We start from the raw sequence: 27454 nt of genomic DNA on the forward strand, positions 1-27454 counted from the left end.
GTGAGCATGCGCACTCCGGTTGATATTATGGGATGAGAGCAGGCCGCAGCTTTGTTGAAACTTTACAGCGCGGGCTGAAATGCCTGACTTCGAACAGCACATACACGAGTGGATATATACTGGATATGGATCTGTACACAGCAAGCGTTTCATGAGGTATGGCATTGTGTTGACACTACTATATCTAATGCATTCAGGGGTATTGCCCCAAGTTGAACAGGGTGTATTAATCTGGCGGGGATTACTGTAAAAGTTCAGCATCACGTTCCCAGTATAGGCACATCAGCTAGACAAGTTGATAAGTACAACGAATCAATGTGCGTAAAGAAATATAATTATTAACGGTTTCCTTGAAAAAATATGGAGTGTGAAGCTCATAAAACATTATTTACCGGTGAGCGCTGACAAGTGGTATGCATTTGCTGCGATTGTGACGCTTGTCTCGTTCAGTCACCAATGTTTACAGCAGACGGCTCGTGCTATAACGCGGATTGTCACGTGATCACAACATTGGCACAACCAAGAACATTGTCTTTTTACATAATTAGGCCAAAGTGGTCTCCAGTGGACTATTAAATACAAACTGTCGGCATCTAAATGTATGCATTTACTGAGTTCCATGGGTTGTGTGGTGTTTTTCAATTTTATGTAATTGGACACGACAGTAATTAACATAGGCCTACAGTCTGACCTGTGTCATTAAGATATAATGAATTCTGAGAAAGGAGTTGCTGGTAGCATTGTGGTTACAGTGTTGGCCCAAATACCAAGGGCCAAGTTCTGTTTCCTACAGTAGTTAATTATGCATAGGTACAGTCTAATTTCAGAGCCCCTGGTAACGAAATTACTGATTTGCTAGTACAGAACTGCTCCCTCAGTCTCACTGACAGTGAACTAGATATCTACTGGATGAGTTCACAATGATATGGGAAACATCATGAGAAGCCACTGATGCAGCAAAAACCTTTTACTGGATTGTCCCCACTGGTGAAAACAACCCAACTGGTTCAGAAGATGACAATTTTCTTTGTAAATAGGTTATCACACAGTTGTGTTTAATATCCTGGGTAAGGAATAAACATTGTATTTAACAAGCCTTGATGAGCTAAATACATAGTGTTTATTCCTAAAGCAGGATATTAACCATCGAAAAAAAACACGAGTATGATAACCTATTTATCATACAAAGTCATATGTATTTTATAGTTTTAAAAAAGTGCGATTTCATTTGCCACAGATCATGAAACTAAACTTCATAGGATGTGCCCGCATAATAATGACGTCACAACTATGTGCGTACTAATATATACTACGTTTCTATCTCTGCTCTGTCATCTACTGCGTCTATAATAACCAGGCAGGAATTTTCGGGGATCAAAGCGCTGACAGTGTCGTAACCATGGCTGTAAATCCTGACATGATCACTGACCCTTCACACCATCTTAGCAGAAGTCCCAAAAACTTGCATATGACTTCTCTCATTTATATCGATATTCGTATATGACCCCAAAGGATGCCCAAAACATCTGTTGGCGTTGTCCTGCTGAGAACACTATCCATTGTACGATAAAAAGTGTTATCATGTAGACTCCACTATTTCTGATAGTCGTTTCCCGTAATTGCAGTTGTGATATTGTTGGAATGCATCGCTAAAAGCGCAGTAAAACCATACTTACTCACTATCAAAGGGGCATGGGATAGTTTAGTGGTTGTAGTGTTTGCCCACCATGCAGGCCACCTAGGTTTGATTCCCGACGTGGGTACAATATATAAAGCTCATATCTGGTGTCCCATGCTGTGATATTGTTGGAATATTGCTTAAAGTGACATACAGCTCAACCCGCTCATTCATATTCTCTTCACAACACAATAAAAGGACAAGCAGACTCCAAACAAACATGATGTCTGTCTTGGGATAGAGTGGCAATCCTTTTATGAAGGGCATTTACTCCCGTTTGCGTACTGATAGATTACTGCTAAAGGGAAGCGGGAGCAAGGTGTGCAGTCTGTTATTTGTTAATGTGTTGTTACATCTCTGTCTGAAAAAAAACATGTTAAAACTTGAACTTTTTAAGCTTGATATTGCTGGAATATTGCTTAAAGCAGTGTAAAACCATCGTCACTATCCATCAGACTTCATGCCCACATGGTGTAAGTGGGATGGTATCAGGGTTGGTCAGGAGATGCTTGGACATCTAGGGCATATTATCATGACACATTGCCGCGTCTAAAGTCATGTTTATCCTTCATGTCAAACTCTTAAGTAAGTTTTTTCACAAAAGGATTTACTATGACTAGAGTCAACTAAACCTGATGTATGTATTTCTTTAGGGAGGACCGAAAGTGATAAAGCATTGACTGATCGAGTTTCTTTTGCACACTGAAATATAATGGTCACACCAAACATGCTGAGTGTCATTCATCAAGCTTGTATGCTTTTGATGCTAAATGTCTTTTTGTCATGGGTCTAGTTGTCTTTTAATTTGGATTAATGTGTAGGAGTAAGACTGACGTTCTCAGACATGATTCAATGAATACCAAATTCAATTATGCTTCAATTTGGTGGTCAATTTCCAATTAGCAGCATTTTCATTTTGATTCGTTTTATTTGTTTGTTCTTGGAATGTGTCACAGTCTGTATTAAAGCTTAAATTCTGTTCTTTTTTTCATTCATCTGAAAACACTCACTGGCATATATATGGCCACAGGTGGCTAGCAAAATGTGAAAGATAAATTAACAATATTCTCTGAAATTGAAGTTTTAGAAATTGGGAAATGTATATTTTACATTAAAACTTTCAAATGTTGTCTGCTGCCAATGTCATTGTAAATTTTTAGTGTAAAATGTAAATCCCAATTTCTCAAAATTCAGTGTTGCTATTTTTCACATTTTGCAAGCAAAAGACAGTTTATTAACTTATACTGAATCATGACAGTGTGTTGACAAATTATTGGCTGAGGAACCCACTCAGTGTGAAGACATCTGTGAGATCTGAAGTTCACTTAAGGTTCACCCAATGCCAGTTCCTATGGAGGTGCTGGCTCTAAGATCTTCACCTGAGTGCTACCATACACTTCTTACCACTACAGTACAATGTACACATTCTGTATCTGGTTGCCCTCTTATTTTCAGGGTGAAGGACAAGTTTAGCACATTTTCCCTAACCAGAATTGATATTATTTTTGTGGAAAGCTTGTAGCCTCTTTAGGTTTAAGTTCTTGAAAGACATTTAGAAGTTGGACGAACATGAATACATGACACCTCTTTGTTGATAACAGCTTCTTTTTATGCTTACTACAACATTTCAGAGCTAATTTTTGCTCCGTCATTAGGTGAATGCTGATGAAGAAGCAAGGATTAGCTCTGAAATATCTTGTAAAGAATGGAAAACATCTTGTAAAGAGTCGAAGGAATTTGTCCATAAAAGCGTGTCATATATTCATCTCTAGGTTCTTCACTATATTTGTTTGAGGCAAGTTGAGGATGTTACAGGTTCAGTTCCTGATTGCTATTCTCCTATAACAACTACTTGCATCAAAATGTTTCATCTTAAGTTAAAAGGAAAGTTAACAACCCATAACACGTTATTAGACTGTCATTTCGGTATGGAATCTTTTATAATTTGATATGTGTTTAGTTGATTATGAAGCATCACACATGTTCTGTGTTTTTAATACTTTGCCATTTGTCTAATACTATTGAATTATCTAAAAATGCATGTTTCTTCTCCGCAAATGTTGATGTTCAAGGCTGAAATTGTTTGATGGAGGAACAGATATTTTCAAACTATCAATGCTTTTTATGCTTCTTACTGGTTACGAATTACCAGTGACTATTACCAGAGAGCTGAAATGTGCTCATCACTGGCCGTGGCAATGTGTAAGTGGTCTTAGACATGCTGTATATATCTGAAAAGTGTGTGCATCATTATGCATGTAATGACAGTCATCCATCATATTAGTTTCATTCTGTTGAGATAATTTCTTTTGCTGCCATAAGACTAAGAGCTAAACCAAGCCTTCTAGTCAGACTCCACCTATAGAAATTCTGTGCAGGAATAGAGGTGGTAGAAAAAGTGTCCTACTCAGCATGTCAATAATCATGATCATTAATTTAAGTAAAATATGTTTTAAAAATCAAGTTGTAAGAAAACAATTTTAGAACATTTCATGCTTTTATTTCTAGAATGTCAATTCAGTGTCAGGTTTTTTTCTTTAGGAATTAGTTTTAAAAGTTCAGTTGGCTGTTTACTTATTGTCTCACCTCCACTGATTGTTACCATGAATAATGTTTTTGTTTAAACACTTTTAGTCAGAAGTCCACATGAAGAAATATTCCTCTAAATGTTGTAGCATCTCTGTTTTCAAATATATTTGTTACAGATCCATGGTGATATGTTGAAACATGTTAGCATATTCAGAATTTTTAACTAGTAACAAATGGTGAAAGTTTCAGAATATTTAAAACTGATAGAGGCCAACCATGACTTGTTCATCTTGATTGTGTTACTGATGTTAGTAGTCTCATACTAACAGTCTAGTGGCTGTATTTATTTGTTGTTATTCAAACACAAGTTAAAGGCATGTAGCACACCTAGTTCATGGTGACAGAGTATTTATTACTCCATTGCAGTAACGATCTCTACGACTCTGTGGGTTTCAGTCTTGGCTGTTTCTGTACAATGAGCATGTTGAGAGAGCAAGCATTGGGTCGGGGATCCATGAGGCAGTCAGATTATGTTAATCAATAATGAGAATAACTGTGAAGTTGCCCAGCTCCTTCAATTCCCTTTGTGTGACACAAAGCAGGTGTTCCCATGCCTGTCTCCAGCAACCAGCACACCTGGTGTCACCTGTCCATCTCATTAGGGGATCACTGTCCCTTGTATTACGGTCTGATGTTGAGCTCAGCGTGCTGCATGCTGTCTGCTTGCTTGCCTGCCCTTGGTTTCAGCCAATCACATTGCTCAGTGCCAGACAATGGTCATTTTCATAATTACTGGTGATTCTGTGCTTCTAAAGTGTGTGGATCAATACCTGTGTTGCTGTGGGGTGGTGGAAGTGACCCCCACCCACCTAACACATCCTTGTCCCCCACTTGGCTTCTTCAAGGAAGCATCAAGTCAAACCGGGTGATTATGTTAATGTGTGGTGTGACAGCATCGCAAGCCTTACCCACAGTCAGTGTCAGATGATGATGCTATGTGATGAATTATTTATGTGTTTGGAGGTTGTCTACTAGTTGGCTGTCTGTCTACAGCCACCCGTTTCACCCAGTGCTGAGTGGCTTGTACCACCCTGTACCCTCACACTCCAGACTAACCCATGTGACACAATGTTTCAGCTGACAAATCATCACCCTCTCCAACTTGGCTCTATTATCACTACAACGTAGACACCAGTCATGTCGGCGAGAAAAAAAGGTAATTTAAATCTTCTTAACTTATTGAAAAAAATTACTCTTTAGAAAATGGCCGTGTATAATGATACATTATTTTTAGAGAGTGCATGTTTTTTGTATGACCTTATGCTTATAACCATTTGCAGTGTGTGTTATGGGAGGGAGAGGGAAGGTTTCTGCTATGTTTACACTTATGTAATAACTGAGTGGATCAATGCTAGCTGGCTGAGGAGAGGCGAGCAGGTATTGCAGCAACCACAGTCAGACATGCCGGCCGTGGAAGGTGGAATCAATCTGACACTTTTATAGAGACTAGTACTGTCTGCATGGTAGGGATGTAGTCAAACACAGGCACAGAGACGAGGATAGTGAGGAGACCAAGTGTAGACTAGTATTAATAGGCCACACGGGGTAAGGGCCAGGCAGGTGGTTTTGGGGGAAAGCATGATAGATGGTAAGGTACAGAGAGGTGTATGACAGGTTGTGATGGGCAAAGGAAAGACAGGTAAAAATGGGGTGAGACTGCTGATCTTGGGGGAAACAGTTGATTGAGCTTTGAGGAGAGACTGGTGATGGATTGATGGGAGATGGACAGGTGATGATGGGAGAGAGGTGGACTGGTGATAAATGGGAGAGAGAGAGACAGGTTATGATGGGAGAGAGACAAGACTGGTGATGATGGGTGAGGGATGAATTGGTGATGATGGATGAGAGATGGACAGGTGATGATGGCTGAAAGACAGACAGGTGATGATGGCTGAGAGATGGACAGGTGATGATGGCTGAAAGACAGACAGGTGATGATGGCTGAGAGATAGACATGCAGGCATTAGCAGAAATGATAGAGACAGGTAATAATGAGTGATCATAGGGTACAGGGGTAACAGCAGGTGATGATGATGGACAGGTAGGTGTGGACATGTGATCATCAAGGACAGATAGAAATTAGAAGGTGATGGCTTTGGGGACAGGTAATAAATATTATTGTAAGATATTTCTATACTGCTCTTGTCAATGCAACTGGTGCTTGCTCATGGCGCTAAGTGATACAGTGAGTGTGATATAAGAGCACACAGTATTAGGCAATAACAGGTGATGGTAATGGATAGACAGGTATTATTGACTTTTGATAAGAGACAGATAAGAAAAAACAGATGATTATAGGGAACATACAAGTAATAACACATGATGATAGTAAATGGATGGGTAACAATGGGTGATGACAGGGTATACATTGGTGATGATAGGGACCAGATAGGTAATAACAGGTGATGATAGTGGAAGGAATGGTAATAATAGGTGATGACATTGTGCACATAGATAGTAGTAGAGAGCAGATAGGTAATAACAAGTGATGACAGTGGATGGATGGGTAATAACGTGTGATGACAGGGTATTCATAGATAATGATAGAGAGCAGAAAGATAATAAAAGGTGATAATTGATGGATGGGTAATAATGGGTGATGACAGGGTATTCATAGGAGAACATAGGTAATAATATGTGATGCCAGTGGATAGATAGGTAATAATGGGTGATGCCAAGGTATTCATAGGTAATGATAGAGAGCAGATAGGTAATAACAGGTGATGACAGTGGATGGATGGGTGATGACAGGGTATTCATAGCGGATTATAGGGAGCAAATAGGGGTAATAACAGGTGATGACAGTGGATAGGTGAAAATATCAATGGAAAAAGGACAGGTGATGACATTGGAAAGATAAGTAGTAGCAGGACACTTTGGGGGAAGTTTGGGAATGAGAGACTGAATCAGTGATGATAGGACAGTCATGCTTTTGTAAAACTTTGTTTTTAATACTTTGGAATTGCTCTTATGTGTGAGTACCAGCAGATGTTGAATGTAGTATTTTACGACCGTTCTTTGAACATATTTGTTTAAGCAAGACTGGTTGTCATTCAGAAGAAATACTTTCCTCGAAAATCTCCATTTAGTATCCACTAGTACCCTGGATGTATCTATGATTTTGTTACCTCCCCTTTCTGGGTCTGTCTTCTCACAGTAGTCCATCAGATAAGCACTTATAACGAAGCTTGCCTGTGGCAACAAAGATAGTGCCTGTAACTTCGAAGGTTTGCTTGCTGTGTGACCTAGATTTCTGGACAAAAAATCGGACAAATTGACAGGTCTGAAGCCCTCAAAATATATATGCAAGAAATCTCTTTCTGCAGCATTTGTGTTTTCTAGTTTAATTGATTAGATAAAAGAAGGAAATGTTAGTTATAATAGAACCCTAGTGATTGGTATGCTTAACTTCCTGACATCTGATTGATAAAAAGCCAGCAAAGGGAGGTAATATAATGCTGAACTATAGATGCATCTATGGTACGAGTTGAAATTTATTGGAATGTATACTTTGGAGATTATCGAGGATGAGGAAATACCAGCTCTTTTTAAGATAAAATTGAGGATGTCATATATGAATGCGTACTGTGTTTCCTTAAGTGAACAGGGTTTCTTGTGTTTACAGCCAGTGCAGATACATCTAACACCCAGCTTGTCCTCACTGAGATCAAGGTTAGTATGCTTGTTATGGGAAATGTGAAGGGTGAAGAAACAGTCTTGCACCTCTTAATTGTGAATGTCACCTGACAGAACCATTTAAGGCCTCTGTCACCTAATGTTATTTCAGTTGTCAGACTTTTTGATGGCAATTCAGAAGTGTCTGTTCTAATTTGGAATGGTAATGTTAATGAACTGTGACTTGTTCTGTTTGCAGGCAGAAAATGGAGAATCAACAAAGAAAAACACTGTTAAATCTGGTGAGTTTTTCATCTACCCAATCAGTCACTCTTTAGAAATTTCTGGACATTGGGGTAGTTAAGCTGGGGTTAATCTTACTTTCTTCCCCACTCCATATTCTCTCGCCATAACTGTAGATGTTGTCAGAGAAGACTGGTAGAGGTAAATTGCTGTCCAGATAGGTAGGCTATGATTATCTTCTCCAAGTTGTCTAAAGACTCTTTTTTTTTCCCTACAGCTGCCAGCACTGATACAGACACTGCCAGGTATGTCACTCTTTCCATGGTTTTGAGAACATGTAGGAAAATTACTTATCCCATGTACTTCACTTATTGCATAGATTTGGCCCCTTAAACTGTGCCACAATCAAGTCATTTATGAGATGACCATCTACCTATCATCTAGCTGATTGTTCCCTGCACTTTAGTTTGTGACAGGACACTTTACAGATCAGTGTTTAGACTTTTAGGGACATTTCATAACTTTTTGCTTTTGGTTGGGGTGGAGGGGGGATCATGACTTATGGAGAGGCATGTACAATGTGAATGATGCCCTCCTTCCTGCTAAATTTTATATATAAAGTAAGTACCCCCCTGCATGTTGTGTACAAATCGATGACATCCACCACCACCACCATGTGTACAAAATTTGACACCCCAACCCCTACCTCCTACCTAGAAAATGATCATCACGTTACCTCCTCAGAAGAAAATGATCATTCGTATTTGAATATTTTTCATGTTCTATTTATTGTCACCGTCAATATTTGGTATTTTGCTTCAGTTCCGATGCACCTAAAACTCTAGTCAACTGTACATTCCCTGGGTGCACTGGGCAGGGTCACGTTACCGGAAAATACGCTCGCCACAGAACGTAAGTTGAGACAGGATGAGCATCTGTAAGTTTCTGTTACTGTTTATAGTCAAGAGGCCTCAGTTTTCAGTTCCAGCAGTGTTCAAAAGTATGTCGGAACATCCCTGAGCTCTTCTAAATGTGGATTATTGGAATAATGCAAACTGTTGAATGCACAAGTTGGTGTTTTTTCTGTAGCTTTTAGGTCCATTAATACTATGTCACTTTTGCCAGCAAATTTTAAGTGATTACCCCATGAATTTCTGAGTTATAATTGAAATATTGCTAAAGGCAAAACCAGTGAATGTTTAAACTCTCTTTCACAAGACCTTTTGTTCACCAGGATCATGGCATGCCCACTGGCAGCAAAGAAGAGAAAGCAAGAGAAGGAGGATGGTCCAGCATCCAAAAAGAGCCGAAGAACTAGCAGTGTAGGGGTGGCCGATACCCCAGACAAGACAGAGGCTGTGGACGGTGGGGAAAATGCCCAGAGTAGAATGGAAGATAAAGTGAAGTTGGAACCCAGCGAGGATCAGGACAGTCTGACAGATTCTACAACAACAGCTCCCACAGAGGAGGTGATGGACGATGAACAGAAGTGTTTCCGTGAAGCAGAAAGAGCTCTGCGCAGTTTGTCCGGAGATGACTCTGCCCCATTTCAGTACATTTATTCTGCTTCCTCAGACTGTGAGTCAACAGAACCCTCTAACATTGGCCAAGAAGAGCTCACAGAGGCAAAGGTCAAAGATGAAGACGATTCGGCCGATTCTGAGGATATGGCAATGAGTGAAAATACAGACAATTCTTCTAGCTGCTCATCAGCAGATGATGCTGACATATTGCTTAAAATACAAGAACAATGTGCCAGCATTCAGTCTCAGGCAGTAACTGTGCCTACGACTGACATGGGCATGGCAAGGGGTGTCCGTGAAACTGCTGCTTTACGAGAGAGTAAAGAAGACACCCTTGGGGTCACTGACCGCAGTATCAGTGACTTGGCCCCATCTAGTGACAATGCAGAAGCACAGAGTGGGGATGCCACGCCCAGTTTCACTGTTTTGGCAGAGTGGAGTACGGGTTTAGCTGGGAGGAACAAGGATGCAGGTAGTGATGGCACTAGTGATGATGATTCTGATGGTGGCGCTGAGGATACCAATAAGAAAGGTGAGATCGTCATCTGAAGGAATAACATTTCTGAGGACCCATGAAGATCGAGGTAGAATAGGTCTTCACCAATCCATGCTTGCCACAGAAGGTGACTATGCTTTTCCTAAGAGCTGACTAATGAGATCGGGTGGTCAGGATGACTGCTGATGATCACAGGATTGTCCGGTCAGACCACTGCCAAATAGCCGTAATTTTGCTGTGTGGGTGTAAAACTAAAGTCGCTCACTAGTATCTTTGAGAGAAAAAGAATGACAAATACTGTTTCACATTGTCACATTTCTCTATGATGATGCACTTTTGAAGAAATCATCATGATCAGTTTTCATGCCCATTTCCCTGTAAACTTTTTCACACTTCCTGCACAGCCATAATGGGAGAGATTGATCCTGTCGTGTGGCATGTGCCTGGAGTGAGAGCTGAATAACATTGGTATAGACAGGGATCAATTATTATGTTGATATAGGAGGAATTATTTTTGGTTTACACTCTCCTGCAGTCTTTGAAATAGTAGCAAAAATGGAATGTGAAAAATGTTTATTTTGTTCTGCTCTTGAGCAAGTTTCCTTTGTGAATATTTAAAAATTGTGATTAACGTAGATTATGCAGCCGAACAAGTTATGCCGAACATCCATGTCTCATTTTAAACATTTTTTTTAGGACAAATTTTACATGATATCAAGGACATGTCCTTATAATTTCAACTTTTCTATTCATTTGTCTCTAGTTTTTTCACAAAGCCAATCTACAGACAAAGACACACTGACTAATATACACTGTCAACATTACTTTTGGGTTGTGTGAGCTTTGGTAGTTACTCAACTTACTGATACTTGTTTTGTCCAAGATTTTTCCAAGATTTTTCCAAGATCTGTTCAGAGGCTGATATTCAACCTTAAGTGTGCAGTCATTGCGAGATAATATTCCCAGACAGGGAGTTCACTGTTTGTATCTCAGCAGATACTGTTATGACTTGGCTGAAATGGCTTGTACTTTCATTGGTAATAGGACTCAGAGAGAGCAAGTGGTTGTTTACCTGATAGTGTTCAATGACCGACACCAACATTATCACATTCTAAAATGTCTCTGAAACTTGGAACATTTGAAATTTTTCCCAAGTTTGCATGCAAAGTACATGTAGTTTGAAATCTTACATTATCCCTACTGCTACTTTTGGTGCATAAATTTATACGAAAAACATCAGAATTATTATGAGTTTCCCATTCAACTGACAATATTGTGCCTCTGGTGCCAGACCGATTTCATTATCATGTTGGAAAAGCAAAATACATTCTTGACATTAAGCATGACTGATCTTGAGAAGTTGTTTTCTAACAAGCTTTCACTTTGGGATACGTTTCACTAAACATTTGTTTCTCATGTGATAAAGTTGTTTTATTGGTCAGGTGGGTGTGTTCCAGTGGTCATATAAACATTTTTAAATAAAAAAACTGAAATAATCATGCATTAAATGTAATGATATCACGATTACACGATGCCATTTAGAAAGTGGTCAAATGCAACATATGTCATATTTGGGATTTCACTTTCTTAGTGTGGAAGTCGCGGTGGCACTCTGAGGGTGCGGGTTCGAATCCCGGATGGGACTCAACCGAAAAAAGTACTAGAATTTGTACTTTACTAAGAAAGTGAAATCCCAAATATGACATATGTTGTAATGATATCACGTTGTCATCTGTTCATATTTCTGTTCCAGAGAGCAAGTGTCCAACACCTGGATGTGATGGAACTGGACATATCACTGGACTGTACTCCCACCACAGAAGGTAACCACCCATTCATTTGCCTATAACAGGCATATAGGCTCTAAATAATGTTATTCTACAGCCAGCATCTTGTTCAATATTTTCATATGGCTTTGAATACAAAAGATACATAAATAGCTCAACATTGATTATTTGATGACACTAATATTTTAGAGTGCAACGTTTGTATTGCAGACGACCCAAGGATGACTCCCATTTAGTTCAGCATGCAGTTGTAGTAGTAGTGATTAAAGTATGACTGTACATTCAGACCTTGTTTCCTTTCCAGTTTATCAGGATGTCCACGGAAAGACAAAGCAACTGCTGAACGTAAGTAAAACAACCAGTGGTACAAATTGGCATTAAATCTCAAAAATACTGCTTTTATCTTCCCCCCCTCTCTCTCCCCCCCTCTCTCTTTCTCTCTATATTTTTCTGCAAAACTTGGTAGATATATCAGTCATAACCTAAAGTGGTGCCTTTTGCTATGTACAGGTTTTTGTGATTTCTTACTTTCTCGATTTCCATGGAAACATTTCTGACTTAGTCTCTAAATGGAGGGAAGGGGATGACCACAACTCAAAATCTTCCTAATTTCTGTCAGCAAAACTACAAAGGTTGTGCCTTTTTGCTATATAACATGGTTGTTATGTATTATTTTGGGGGTTGCCATGGAAACGATTCAGACTTTCTCTCAAGAATGAGGAATGGGCTTCGTTTGCAGAGCAGAACTCAAAAAACTTCATAAAATCTTTCAGCAAAACTTAGCAGATATGTTTGGCAGACCCCAAAGTGGTGCCCTTTGCTATTTTGCAGGTTTTTGTGATGTGTCATTTTCTGGGTTTCCATGAAAACAATTCAGACTTAGTCTCAAAATGGAGGGATGGGCCTCGTTTCCGGAGCACAACTCAAAAACTATTTAAAATCTTTCAGCCAAACTTGGCAGATATTTGAGGCAGACGACAAAGTGATGCCTTTTGCTATTTGCAAAGTTTGGGCATCTTTATTTTTCGTGGTTTACATGGAAACAATTCGGACTTAGTCTGATGGGCTTTGTTTCTGGAGCACAACTTGAAAAGCATTTGATATCTTTCAACAGATCTTGGCAGATATAGGAGGCAGATGTTGATGTGGTGCCTTGTGCTGTTTACAGATATATGGCATTAATATTTTTCATGAATTCCAACTTAGTCTAAAAAGACATTAAGTCACTGTCATTTAATTTGTCCTTTCAAATATGTGGGGGCTCGGGAGATATGTCATGATCTGATGACTCTTGTCATTAAAATGCACCCCATTCATGCACATGTATATTTTCTGGAGCAGAACTCTAAAAAGATTCAATATTTCTTCACCAAACTTGACACATAAATTGGTTGGTGAACTGGTGCCTTTGGATAGTTTTGAAATACTGAATAAAATATTTTTGGTGTTTCCATGGCAACAAGTGTTACTTAGACTGAAATTGGAGGTAAAGCCTAGTGGTTAAGGTGTTCACTTGTCACAACAGTGTCCCAGGTTCAATTCCTAACATGGGTACAATGTGTGAAGCCAATTTCTGGTGTCCCTTGGTGATATTTGCTAAAAGCAGTTGAAAACTACTCAGTCATTCACGACACCTGTGAATTGTGTGATACTGTCTCCTGAAAACACACCTAAGTTGACAGTGTTGTGCGTGATATTGTGTTAGAAACCAACACTGAAGATTCCATCTTTCTGTTCCAGTCTTAGCGCTTCAGGATAATGTTCTCAGGTAAGTCCACAAACTTCCTATCTAATCTTATCAAGTGTTAAGTAGTTAAATTTGTAGTCATGGCATGAATGTAAATATTTCTATGATAAAATGTACTTGGTGTTCTGGGGCAGAGAGTTAGAGGTCCAGTTCAGCCAACTTAGTTGAGATGAGGTCATCATACCTCGGCATAGTGGAAAAGCATGTCAATACTTGTCTGGTCAAGTACAGGCAGTATGGTAAAGCTTTGACTGTGGTGTAAATAAAAATGAACCTGTCAAGATGTAAGATGTGTGTGGATGGTGGTGCATTGTTTTTCCATATTTCAGATGTCCCACACCAGGGTGCAACGGCCGTGGTCACATCAACAGCAACAGGAACTCACATCGTAGGTATGCAACCTTTCTTGTCAAGGAGAAACAGTGAACATCTATAGAGGGTCACTTTTAGGTGGTGTCATTTTTTTCTCCATTAGTTAGGTGTTGACCTGTGGATATTTCCAGTTCAAACAGAGTTCTACTTTATTCCTCTGTCATTGGAGATACCACTTTTTACTAGACCCATGAAGATCTGGGTAGAATAGATCTTCAGCAACCCATGCTTTCCACAGAAGGCGACTGTGCTTGTTTTAAGAGGTAACTAATTGCATTGGGTGGTCATGCTTGCTGACTTGGTTGACATATGTCATTGTCATCGGTTCCCAGATGCACAGATCGAGGCTCCTGCTGTTCATCACTGGATTATCTGGTCCACATTGATTATTTACAGACGGCAGCCTTATAGCTGGAATATTGACGAGTATGGCATGAAACTAAACTCACTCACTCACTCCTCTTCATAGGGTTCAGTCAGCGATTTCCCCAGGAAACTGTCTGTGTGTGCCTTAGGGTAATGCCAGCTTTCCCCTCGTAGCGTGCCTGTTAACGTTCTATGGGTGGTTTCCCCAGGAATCTGTATGCGTATTGCCTACACTTTTGTCAGTGTTGCCTGTATGTTGCAGTTTGTCTGGGTGTCCTATTGCTGCCATGGGGAAGCTGATTAACTCACAGAACCAGAAGAAACAAGGTATTGTCGTTATGTACACCACAAACTGATCTGATCACTCATAATTTGCAAAACTACTTACAGTTCAACTGCTACTAACATATTAATCTTTTTTATAAAAAAAGGTCAACAATTCATGTTATATTTATTCATAAGAAGTTTTGTTTGTCAATGTGTCTGATGACAGCTGATAGCTTGGTCCAGCATCAAGCAGCAGCCACCTTGTACATGACCTTGAACTGGCTGCCTGGCAAGTCCCCCTTGTACCTCTGTCCATCCTCCCACCTTTGCCCTTCCACCTACATTTACTTACTGCATTTACTCTCCTCCACATAGCGCAGACTTAGTGGTGAGTACTGTGTTCTGACACTGTCATTTCATGCTCTGTTTACTGCCATTGTGGGATGCATGAGATGAGGAAGACTATGTTAGTAGCCAGCAGATATGTTACAGCCAGCCAAACAGTGGGATCTACAGAAGGCTTGGGCTGTGATGGTAACACACCCAGTACATTTCCAGGCGAAGACAGGCTACAGGCACCTACACAGACATTAGTTGGGACAGAGTCGTCAATCGCCCCAACTGCAGGGGGTCTCACTGAAGGTTAGAATACAACAGCTCTTCTTGTGCATGTTCGAGTGGTATGTGTGACCTGCCCCTCTACTGCCCTCCTGACTGTCTGTCCATCTGTCTGTCTGTCTCTCCTCTGTCAGTGTTCTGCTTCTCTCTGTGTATTTAGTTGTATGCTTTTCTGTTTTGTTGTTCCCTCTGTGGACTTGCCAGAAACATTTATGGTGGTGAAGGCAGTGCGGACCAAGTTAGCAGCTGCTTGAGATGCTCATTGGCGCGCTGAGCTTCCGTCATATGACTTGTTTCCTTGTGGCAGGACTCCACCTGGTCGTGCTCCCGAAGAACGGCGACCCCAACCGAGCTGTGCTGGCAGCATGCAGCGAGTCTGAGCTGATCAAGATAGCAGCCAAGCAGTACTGTGACACTGGTCCGTACCTACATAGTTTCTCTCTTACCTGCCTCCATTAGCTTTCAGTTCCGGTGTCAGCTGTTGTGGGCCAACATTTATGTTGCTGCCATACTCCCTCTCTCAGTACATTCAGTTGCTCACATTACTGTCCTCTCATGTGTCAGTGTTGTTGCTCACACATTTAATTTTGTTTCTTGATCAATATAATGTGTTTGTTTGATTTGAGATTTCATAAATATTATTTAGGTTTCAAAGTTATGGCAATTTATAGTAAAGATATACTTAGTATGTCCCGCTTTTTGTCATCCAGTTTATTTTACCCACATAATCTGTCCCATATCTCACTTCTTGCATCACCTGACCCATATCTCACTTCTTGCATCACCTGACCCATAACTTACATCTTGCATAACCTGACCCATTTCTTACATCTTGCATAACCTGACCCAAATCTTACATCTTGCATAACCTGACCCATTTCTTACATCTTGCATCATCTGACCCATTTCTTACATCTTGCATCACCTGACCCATTTCTTACATCTTGCATAACCTGACCCATATCTTACATCTTGCATCACCTGACCCAAATCTTACATCTTGCGTAACCTGACCCATTTCTTACATCTTGCATCATCTGACCCATTTCTTACATCTTGCATAACCTGACCCATAACTTACATCTTGCATCATCTGACCCATTTCTTACATCTTGCATCACCTGACCCATATCTTACATCTTGCATAACCTGACCCATAACTTACAGCTTGCGTCACTTGACCTATATCTCATATATGCATCACCTGACCCATACCTTACATCTTGCATAACCTGACCCATAACACACCCCATATCACACCCCATATCACATAACCATATCGCACACCAGCTATCACATGACTCATATCACCTATCTTGCATTGCCTAACAAATGTTTTACATCTTGTGTCACTGGACCTGTATGCAACATTTCATGTTCTCTACCTTCATAACAACTATGATCCTTTACAATCACTTGTTGGGTAGAGTCATTTCTTTAAAAAACACAATTGATTGCTTGCAAAAGTACATTGCTCCCTTGGTGTGTAAAACAGTCGTACATTTTGTAGAACCAGTCTAAAGAATTCTTTTTGCTCTATTGTGTAAATAGTATGGTTTCCTTAGAGGAGAGAAACAAAATTTAAATGGTTTTTAAAATATATGAAATGTAGGGTTTCTGGATCAATGATCCTGAAAGTTTCCAAAACACAATGGAATAGTTTAGAACTTGGTAAGTGGCGATTTTTGCCTGCATATTCATTACAGTATTTCATTTGGCATTTGTTTTCTTCTCACAGGTTGTGATCGTGTCCTTCGACCAATGATTCTAACAAAGCAGTTGGATCTCAACACGTTTGACTACCCACCTGTGGTTTCTACGACAACGCCCCGTAACAATCTAGCCAAAGAGCTGGAGAAATACAACCGACCTACTACTGATGTTGGTCAATCAGCAGCCAAAGCAGCTCACAAACCCAAGCCTGTCCCTAAAATCAAAGACACTGCCCCTGACAGGCCCAATATTCTGAGCCGACGCCCTCACTATAAGCCCCAGTATAGGTACGACCCTAGTCGACCTACCTCAACTGCATCAACCACTGTACCAGTGCCATCTCCAAGCACACTGACAGTGTCTGCTTCACTGAACCTGGGCAAGGGAGGGGGTGGGGCAGTGCAAACAGTAGATCTCAACATGCCTGTCACAGCTCAACTTGCAGCACAGAGACCGGCTGCCACTGCTAGTGCAAGCTTGCTCTTGGCTGGGCGGGGCACAGCGCTGAATATTCCCCAGCCAAGTGTTAGCAAGGCTGTGAGTCTCGGCTCAACACTTGGGACACCGGTCACCAACAGCATTGCCCCTATACAACAGGTATCTCCCATCTCACACAACATCAGTAACATCAACCTCACCACCTTGAACAACATCTCCAACAACACTACCTACCAAGAGAATGGTGGCATGACGGCTCCTCAAAGCAATGGGTAGGTTGCACTGACTCTCTGTCCCAGTACCAGCAGCTTGACATGTGATGGTCAGTTGACTGGTAGCCTCTCGGGAACCTGGAACCTGCTGGTCAGGTGACAGGTAGCCTCTGCAGTTGGCTGTTCACCCAGAGAGTATGCGTTGGGAAAACCAGCATTTGGACTTCGCCAGGGGTTTTATTGGTGGAATTCTGTGACTCTTCTCGATGAATATATTCAATACCATCTGTGCTACAAATTGTGAACTTGTACCATAGAACATATGAATAAATAAAGTGAACATTTCATGTGAACTGTACTGATCTGTGAAAATTAAAGGAACTTGTTTGATTAAACAGTATTTTTCTTGACTTTAGCATGAACAGCACGCACTCTTACAATTTTTTCGTGTGAAATAACAGCAATGGTATGAGCATGAAGTTAGAACTTAGGACCCCACGCCCACCCCTCCTAAATCCCCACCCTCCCATAATAACCTGATCTCTCTCTCTCTCTGACGCAGCACGCACTCCGAACCCGACCTGACACTGCTCACTCAACCTCTCTCCCCCAAAGTGCGGGAGGGACGTGAGCTTCTCACATGCCCGACGCCTGGTTGTGATGGATCTGGTCATGTGACAGGAAATTATTCCTCTCACCGCAGTCTTTCAGGCTGCCCATTGGCTGACCGAGCTATGGTACAGGCCAATCAGGTGGAGCAGAAGTAAGTGATCCTGCGTAGGCTGCAGATACAAGCTGTCCTCGTCACTCACAAACTCATTTCGCCATCTGTCACTCTTCAGTTTGTTTTTGGTTTTAGTTTGGCATTTTGATGTATCCTTTTTTTCAACATTATTTTTGTTTTGCATGAATCAGTGTCCTATTTTCAGCTTTGTTATCACCAATTTCAGTTGTGCATGCTTCCATACAGGTGTCTACAGTGGAATAAATGTCAAGCTTTGAAATGACCTTGATCTCATACCAAGGAGACCTTGATCTCCATGATGTGATGAAATATATCACTGTATACATCTGTTTTGTTGTCAGTTGTGTTATCATTTGAGTTTGTGTTTTGTTGTTTCCAAATTTTTTGTTTGTGTTAATCAGTATTATTTCTTGCAGTTTCTGTAGTTCCTATGTCGTTTTATTGTGGTACTGAGTGAGAGAGCACCTGCCTGCCGGTTGGTGCACAAGCCAAGTAGGTCTTGTTTACACTTGCTCCCTTACTGATAGATTTTAGTCTGAGGTTGCATGTCAATATAATTTACCTGTAGTGTTAGAGAGTATGTACATCTGAATGTGACTCAAGCCCAAAGAATGGCCATTGATGACATGAGACAACTTTTTCAGTCTCCCCATTGATTATCGTGTTTTTGTTGTTGTATGTGTATAGTATGTGCCAGTTTGGCCTCCCTTGAGGCTCCAGTAGCAGGATGTTTGGTCGGTGGTAGTTGCTGCACATTGAAACCAATGCTGAATCATGTGCAACCTCTACAACACTGCTTCCAGGCTTACCAGCATCTAAGTCTTCATTCCAAAAAGTAAATTTGTCACTGGAGGATTATGTGTTCATCACCTGGTTATTGCTTTCATTCACAGCAAGATTTATTGCCATCAAGAGAGACCGTAGTGAGAGAGTTCAGTGAATGAGGCCTATTTCTGGTGTTTCCCACTGTAACATTGCTAAAACAACATAAAATCCAACTCTCTCTCTGGTGAGAGATTCATTATTGTTTGTCTGAAGCTGTAACCAACCCAGTGTGGCAGAGTGATAATTAGGACTGCATGTTTTTACCAGTAATAGGATATCCAACAATGCTCTTTTCAAGCAATATATTGCAATCTAATTAATTTGGCAATACCCAGCCCTACTGATGTCAACTAATTAAGATTAAGGGATGACTGAGCCTCCATTGTCTCTCCCTTCCCAGTATGCACCAATGTTGTATATCTGTTGAATTGTTAGCTTCACTTCCTTCATGAGTGATCCCATGATCAGGTCCACGGGCGAAAAGGGTCCAATCATGTAATAATCCTCTGTTAACCGCTTTAGTGCTCTGAGAGTGGATCTCAAGAATTACAATCCCATATATGTGATACTATGATCCTTGATCCTTTGGTGTCTGCCACAAAGTGCGTAATACTCCCAGCTTAAATAGAAAGGGTGTCTCAGTACAAAACAGCCATAGCGCTACGACTACAGAAAGACTTTGTTTAGGTATGAGACTTGCGATCACCTTAGTGCTAAGGTTGTTTCGTACAACAGCACCCTGGGTTAGATTTTGATAACAATATATCATCAGCAGTAGACACTTATGGTGATGTCATTTGGGTTAAATAGTTCATACAGATTTGATTTGAAACAAAAAGGGGCAAAAATGAGCAGTGACAGACTACGGTACCAATAGGAATGAGATGTTTTTAGCTCACCTTCCAGTAAGACAAGTGAGCTTATGCGATAGCCTGTTTCCATTGTCATCTGTGTATGTAAACAATGAAATTGAAAGTGTTATACCAAAGACGTTCCTTTCTGTTTGAATGTTGTAATCAGATTTTCATTGTGGTTGCCATTTTTAAAAAAGAACTCATTGTGGCTATTACCAAAGAATATTTGTTCATTTAATGTTTTAATTGTGTTGGTATGAAGACATATCTCACAAAGCTGATGTCTTCTCACTGTAAACAGACACCCCACAGAAACCCCCATCCAGTCAAAACCAGTGATGATACCAGAACTTGTTCAAGTTCTTCAGATGTGATTTTCAGTATGGACACCATGGTAGCCATATTGACAATTCTGTTCACAGCAATTACTCAGTTATTGGCTCTCCAAGTTAGTCCATACACATGTATTTCACTACAACAAATTTCACTTTAAATTTACCAATACACTTACATTACATTATCCATGAAAGCGGAACTTCTTATGACCTTTTTTGACATATTAAGATTAAAAACTTCTCAATTTTTTTCGTAATGGTACTCAACAAGTTTGATGGCAGTTTGTTGTATTGTGACTTTGTTTGGCAACACCCTTATATTCTCCAAAGGGTTAAGTCTATAATCAACTATGTCTCCAGACAAAAACAAAGCTGACTACTTAGGATGCAAAAATGCACCCCCACACTTAATGAAACCAGAATGCCAAATCTTTCATAATACTTAAAAAATATGAACATTTCAGGTTGTCTTTAACTTTATTTGAGTAGTATAGTTACAGACAGAGACTGATGATAATGCAACACGGCTGTAATGGATTGTCCCCCTTCAAAAACTAAACATCTCCTCATCCTTAGACTGAATAAGGTGGTACCTCCTTGCCTGCTTATACCCCTCACATTGATCACCTTCTCATATCTTCTCTGTGTCAACAACAACAGGTGCCCCACTCCTGGCTGTGACGGCTCAGGTCATGTGACCGGCAATTATGCGTCACACCGGAGTCTGTCGGGGTGCCCACGGGCAGCCAAGTTCAAAAAGACCCTCGGATGCAAGGAAGGCGAGAAGAAAGAAATGGACGAACCTCTTCGGTGAGTACTTTCTAGTCTATAGATAATGTTGCAGACACATTACTTTATATACAGTTACAAGAGGAATCACCATGTATACATGATCTGTGAAAGATGTGCACTACACTCCAAAATCATTTTACAAATTTAAAACAAAAATGGTACTGAACTGATATACAAATCTTTAATAAAGTGCTTGTGTATTACAGTGAAAGGCAAGATACGCACAGTCAAGTATGTTAGTCATGTCTGGGTGAATCATTCCACCAGTCTTCTACATTCAGAACAAAACATTCCTGTCATTCCCATGGCAGTCTGGAGCCTTGCTGTCATTTATCACTAAAATAAAGGGGCGGTGGGGTAGCTTAGTGGTTAAAGCACTCTCATCACGCCAAAGACCTGGGTTCGATTCTTCACATGGGCACAGTTTGTGAAACACATTTCTGGTGTTTTGAGTCAGGTTTGAATTTGTTTTTACCTCCTAAGTTGATTTCTACATGAGAAGGAAACACATTGTGCCAAGATAGCATGAGACAGAGAGAGCTCTTCCCAAACTGGATTGGTGATCCTAGAGTTAACGTGATTGGAACTAACACAGTTACACATGATAACCTCTCATTGTGGTGCTAAGTTTGCTTTGTGTAACCATGCAAAGGTGATCTTGGTTATGTATGTATACAATACGGAAGAGATATGATATCATTGATAATGGAGGTTGGCCCAGTACCTCCTGTATATGAATACTGTAGTGTACACTGGGGAAGTAAGACCAACCTGAAGTTGAGACCTCATACCAACACCGTGAATATTTTATCATATTATCAACCTCGTGTTTGGACTGGACTGATTTTATAGGTATCCTTCTGACTGAGTATTGCTGGAATATGTAACTTGCTCATCTACTGCTTCTTATCTGTACATAGCAATTGTGAAAACATATCTGGCACTCATCCATGTTGGATGGAGCTATTGCTGCATTCTCATTAATATGAAAACAATGGGACAAGATACATATGTTATGGTGAATGTGGCAGGGGCCTTTGAAATTGAAATAAGAGGATATTTTCATGTCATGAATAAGTTAAAACTTAAATGGTTAGTTATGTGAAGACCTCACAATTCAGTCACACCCTGTGTGTGTCGGATGGGATTGGGTGGAACTAGGAGGATATGTATGAGTGACTGTGTTTGTATTGAGTGTAAGTTGAGGATCAAGCGTATATGTTTACTGAGCGTCTCTGTATGTGTGTTAAAGGAGCCTGTATATAAAACCTGCTGTTGCCTTTTAGATGCCCTGTGCCAGGGTGTGATGGGTCTGGTCATGTGACTGGCAAATATCTCTCTCATCGCAGGTACTGGTTGGTTGGTGTTGTGGTTGTCCCCACACAGCATGGTTTAGTTCCTGTCTGCAACCAGCTGCGTGGTTAACTGTCGTGTTTTGTGTTTCTGTGTACACACTGGGTCGGTCACAGTTGTCTCGCTCAGGATCTCCCTGTACCGTTACTGTTGTGTGGTACTGCTGTTTTCAGTTCTGTTTGTGCACACTATGATGAACCTGAGTCTCACAGCGCTGTATCATAGGTTTACTGCACTTTGGTTTCTGAATATTGCCTCATTTCCTTTGGTTTCATACAGATAGATATTGTGTCAGTAGAGAATTCAATTTTAACATTAGTAATTCATTCCATTTCCATTTCTAAATCTATCATGACTTCCTGAGCCCTCCCCCTGCCCATCATTGTCTGCCTCCTCCCCTAGCCCATCACTTCCTGACTCCTCCCCCATCACATCTCTGCCTCACCCCTCCCCTAGCCCATCAGATTCCTTGTCCAGCCACCACCACCACCTAATTCCTTCCCCTAGTCCATTACTTCCTCACTCCTCCACCAACCTATCACCTGCCTCCTCCAGCCCCTTCACTTTCTGACTCCTCCCCATCCCATCACTGCCTGACTCCTCCTTCAGTCCATCACATTCGGAATCTTCCCCCAGCCCATCACTAGCTCAATACTCCAGACACATCCTTCCTGACTCCCCCTCCAACCACCACCCGTCTCCTCCCCCTAGTCCATTACTTCCTCACTCCTCCACCAACCTATCACCTCCTACCTCCTCCTACAGCCCCTTCACTTTCTGACTCCTCCCCATCCCATCACTGCCTGACTCCTCCTTCAGTCCATCACTTCCTGACTGCTAAGCCAGGCCATCCCTTTCTGACTCCTCCCCCAGGGAAGCTTCCACTGACTCCACCCCCATCCCATCACTGCCTGACTCCTCCTTCAGCCCATCACTTACTGGCTCTTCCCCCAGCCCATCACTACCGCACTCCCAACACATCCTTCCTCACTCCTCCACCAACCCATCACCTCCTGACGCTTCTCTCAGGCCAGCTCTGCCTGATTCCACCCCATCCCATCACCTGTTCATCCATAAACTTGACCACACCTATGCCATCTGTTCATCCATTACATCTGACCACACACCTCTGATTATAAACCGACACCTCTCTGTTCATTCACACCACATGATACACCACCTTTCTCATCTACATCTCTGACTTCACCTCTCTGTTTTTCAACACCACATGGCTCCTTCCCCTACCCACCACAACCGGATTTAAGAGAAAGTGTGTTTTTGATGACTGGTAATAATGTTGTGTGATTGATTTTTGTCTCATGTACTAAACAATATCCTAGCTGTTGTCTCGATACATGATGATAACAAGTACAAGTGGAATTTCATTGCTCAAAAATTCAGCTTTCAACTTCAAGTTTAGGAGTATGACATTTGCCAAAGGCAGCATGGAGGTGTGTTCAATCTAGAACTTATTTTGGTAATATTAAGTATTTGTTGCTATATATAAGCGGTTGTGATTGTTCTTTGTTGGCATATTTCAGTGCTTCAGGATGCCCAATTGCTAACCGTCACAAGGTGCCACCACCAAGGCCGATGTTGCCAGGGATCGAGAATCAGGACCCAATGCTCATGATGGAAAAAACAAACAACTGCATCAAGATGGACATAAGGTATTCCTAATTCGTAACTCTCCATATCAGCGTTTATTTGCTGTCACCAACTTTAACCATGCTTGTTGTATGAGGCTACTAGTTGGAATGGTGGTCACACTCACCGACTTGGTTGACAAATGTCATTGTATCCCGATTGCATAGATAGATGCTCATGCTATTGATCTCTGTTGTTTTTTTTCCTGGTCCAGACTCGATTATTTACAGACTAAACAGACCAGGTCACTGCTTACACAACACAAAGCACACTACTGCTCACGCATAGAGAATACTAAACTATGACCTGTGTAATACCATATTTATGAAACGGGTGATTGGTAAATGATATATACTGCGTTCACTTGTTAGATATCAAACCAATCACAAGTTTCATGAATATGGTATTACACAGGACATAGTTTAGTATTTTATTTATTACACCCAACTAAAAAAAAGTTGAACTGCGATCACACCCCTTCACAAAATCGAAAATAGTTCATCAGCAAATCCTTTGTTGCGCTCTGGAAAATAATGTAAACTAGTGAAATTCAGTGTGGATGGCAACTGACAGTGTTTATCGTACATATCCATTGCTTGTCAGATGCTTAAACATGCAGGGTTTTCTCAATAATAATCATACCAACAGTGAAATATTGTAAGAGATCTAATTTACATAAGACAAGACATGCCATCAGTTGAGTATGTAAAATGTTGCCGTGGTGCAACACAACGCGCTATAGCACAGGTAGTCACAGTCATCGGAGAATGTATGGAGTCAGAAAACACGTTTTTTCATTAAACACTACTTCACACAACACAGTACACACTACTCACTGTCATCTGCTGTGATGCTTGTGGTACCCACTACTACCAGCAACCAGTACACTGTCGTCTGCTGTGTTGCTTGTATTCCTTCTGTCAGCAACCAGTACACTGTCATATGCTGTGTTGCTTGTATTACCCTCTGTCAGCAACCAGTACGCTGTCATCTGCTTTGTTGCTTGTATTACCTTCTGTCAGCAACTAGTACACTGTCATCTGCTGTGTTTTCAGCTGTCCCACCTTGGGCTGTGATGGTTCAGGTCACTCCAATGGCAGCTTCCTTTCCCACCGCAGCTTGTCTGGCTGTCCCCGCGCCACCCTCGCCATGAAGAAGGCTCGCCTCACTCCCCAGGAACTATCCATGTTACAGCACAAGATTGCTCTTGGAGAAGGTAATGACCAGCCACTTGATAGTTGCCCACAAAGGGTGCATTTCCATTACAGTTTGAATTACAGTGGTGTTTCAACAAAATATAGTGATACTTAAGGTGTATGTTGATATGGTTACTATTTATACCGTGTTACATGCTTTGTGTCTAAACATGTCTGGAGACATCGTGGGTTAGTATAGGCCCCAAGTATCACTACATGTGAAGGGGGTTTGGTAATTATGCATGGTTACATAGGTGAATGCCTGTCACTAAACAATTATGATGTTCTTGAAAGCAAAATCAGGTTGCAATACAATGCATTACTTCCGTCAAGATAATAACTTCATTGTAGTCCATTACTGCATAAAGTTAAAATTCAGACCAATGGTAATTTTGTTTCAGTGGATTTGGACACTGATGAGGAACTCCGACAACTTGATGAGGAAATTGAGATGTTGAAGTCAACAACAATCTCTTCAGAGCTGCAGATGACGAAACTGCGAGCAGAAGTGACCTGTTTGGAGACTCGACTGCATCAGAAAGAGGCGGAGAATGAGCTACTGGATGACAAAAATAACAGCATGCAGGAGTATCTGGCCTCGCTGCGCAGCAAAGTGGTCACGTGTCTGCAGCGAGTGCCGCTCCCTCCCCCCATGGAGCCGGTCTGTGATGACACACTTGATCTCTACATTGGCAAAATTCAGGATCTAGTGGCAGAACGTAATGGAGAGTCTAATCTCTTGTTTAGTGCAATCAAAGCAGCCATGGCAGAGATAGAAGTGTGAATAGATGCCTTTTGCTTCTACTTGATGCAGCTAGCCTGCCAGCCAGCTGTATACTGCATTGCAGTCTGCATAGTGACGACTTGACTTACTCAGCTGCTAGGTTCACCATTGACAGTGCTGTTGCACAGAGACAGGAAAACAGTGCAGCATCTTGTCAGTCTAGAACAGTGATGAGATACCACTTGTGTGACAAGGTTAGGATTGTTATGAGAACAGCAGTCTCCGGGATGTCAACAAATTCATGATTATGTTGCAAACATATTCTGTGGGCTGAAGAACAATCAGCAGGATTGGGTGACGGTGAACAGACAGATGATGAGACATTCAGCTTTGTAGTGAATGTTCATTGGTGCTTGTAGCCCGCATCACCAGCACTGCACCATCTTTGTTACATATCCTGTGGTTGTATAAACACACGTCGTGACATAGGTCAGGGGAGAAAACTCCTGGGCAGACAAGAAACATATCATTGTTAAGTTATTATTTATGACATTGTTTTAATTTATGTCCATTGTTTTAATTTATGTAATGTACAACATTCCTGTACATTTCAGTCATTCCATGTGTTCCTGTATTTATTCCTAACTTATTTCCTTGTTGAAAAATGGAGCCATGTATACTCTCTATACACTTGTTGATCTTTGTACTCAACATTTCCCAAACTATTTATACATTTTTTTCACACTTTACCCAATCAAAGCAATGCGACTATACAGGTAGGGTCTCCTATGCCCTTAGGTAGAGACAGTTAATGTGACAGTTACCTCTGGGCAAAGTCAGGGTCATTAGAAATATCATTCAGCTTCTTGTAAGTACAACTAGGGTCCCTTGCTTTGATTGGAAAGAGTTGAGTCTATATGAGAACTTATTTAATTCCATTGTCACTGATGTTTGTTCCCAGTCTATGGACTTGTCATGTTTTTATGTCTTTTTCCCCCTTACAGCCATTCTAGGTTTATTATTTACTTATGTGCAATATGGTATTTTCACAGCTTTTTTACTCCAGACCTTTTTGATCTGTGTAGAGCATTTTACCCTTTTATAAGAAGCTATGTTTATGTGGACTTGAGTGTGTTTGTTGTGGCGGCTCCCTCGGTTCATGGCAGCCTGAACATTTCACGCTCCTCACAGCCTGCTTGCTGTCAGCCCCACAATATCACACACGTGGAGAATTGCTAATAAAACATATACTGCCAGCTTAAGGTGTCTGTTTTACATCATTGGTAACACATCATCAGGAACTACAACACTAACGGCGC

General features: G+C 41.0%; 1 protein-coding gene across 5 annotated transcripts; it reads left to right on the top strand.

Moving 5' to 3' along the window:
* On the top strand, positions 1-27391 carry LOC137292162 (myelin transcription factor 1-like). Of its 5 annotated transcripts, none has more exons than XM_067823711.1 (20): positions 30-156; positions 5345-5423; positions 7893-7939; positions 8142-8184; positions 8403-8430; positions 8948-9037; positions 9360-10180; positions 11898-11967; positions 12236-12276; positions 13672-13699; positions 14008-14070; positions 14679-14743; positions 15176-15325; positions 17040-17724; positions 18227-18427; positions 21084-21233; positions 22502-22564; positions 24110-24238; positions 25271-25431; positions 25813-27391. In XM_067823711.1, the coding sequence occupies exons 2-20, from the start codon at positions 5405-5407 to the stop codon at positions 26193-26195; spliced, it is 3237 nt and encodes a 1078-aa protein (XP_067679812.1). In that variant the 5' UTR covers positions 30-156; positions 5345-5404; the 3' UTR covers positions 26196-27391. The 5 variants fall into 5 exon arrangements, with proteins under 5 accessions (XP_067679817.1, XP_067679812.1, XP_067679816.1 ...); XM_067823715.1 differs by having other exon boundaries at positions 15242-15325; XM_067823712.1 differs by lacking the exon at positions 15176-15325 and adding an exon at positions 15609-15719.
* The last annotated feature ends 63 nt before the right edge of the window (positions 27392-27454 follow it).

This window comes from Haliotis asinina, chromosome 7, assembly GCF_037392515.1.
Source record: "Haliotis asinina isolate JCU_RB_2024 chromosome 7, JCU_Hal_asi_v2, whole genome shotgun sequence".
NCBI classification, from domain to species: Eukaryota; Metazoa; Mollusca; class Gastropoda; order Lepetellida; family Haliotidae; genus Haliotis; species Haliotis asinina.

Excerpts from the sequence above, each read along its gene's own strand:
- LOC137292162 (XM_067823711.1), top strand. Across the intron at positions 7,940-8,141 it reads TTGTCCTCACTGAGATCAAG|GCAGAAAATGGAGAATCAAC; the intron begins GTTAGTATGCTT and ends TTCTGTTTGCAG. Across the intron at positions 22,565-24,109 it reads AAATATCTCTCTCATCGCAG|TGCTTCAGGATGCCCAATTG; the intron begins GTACTGGTTGGT and ends GGCATATTTCAG.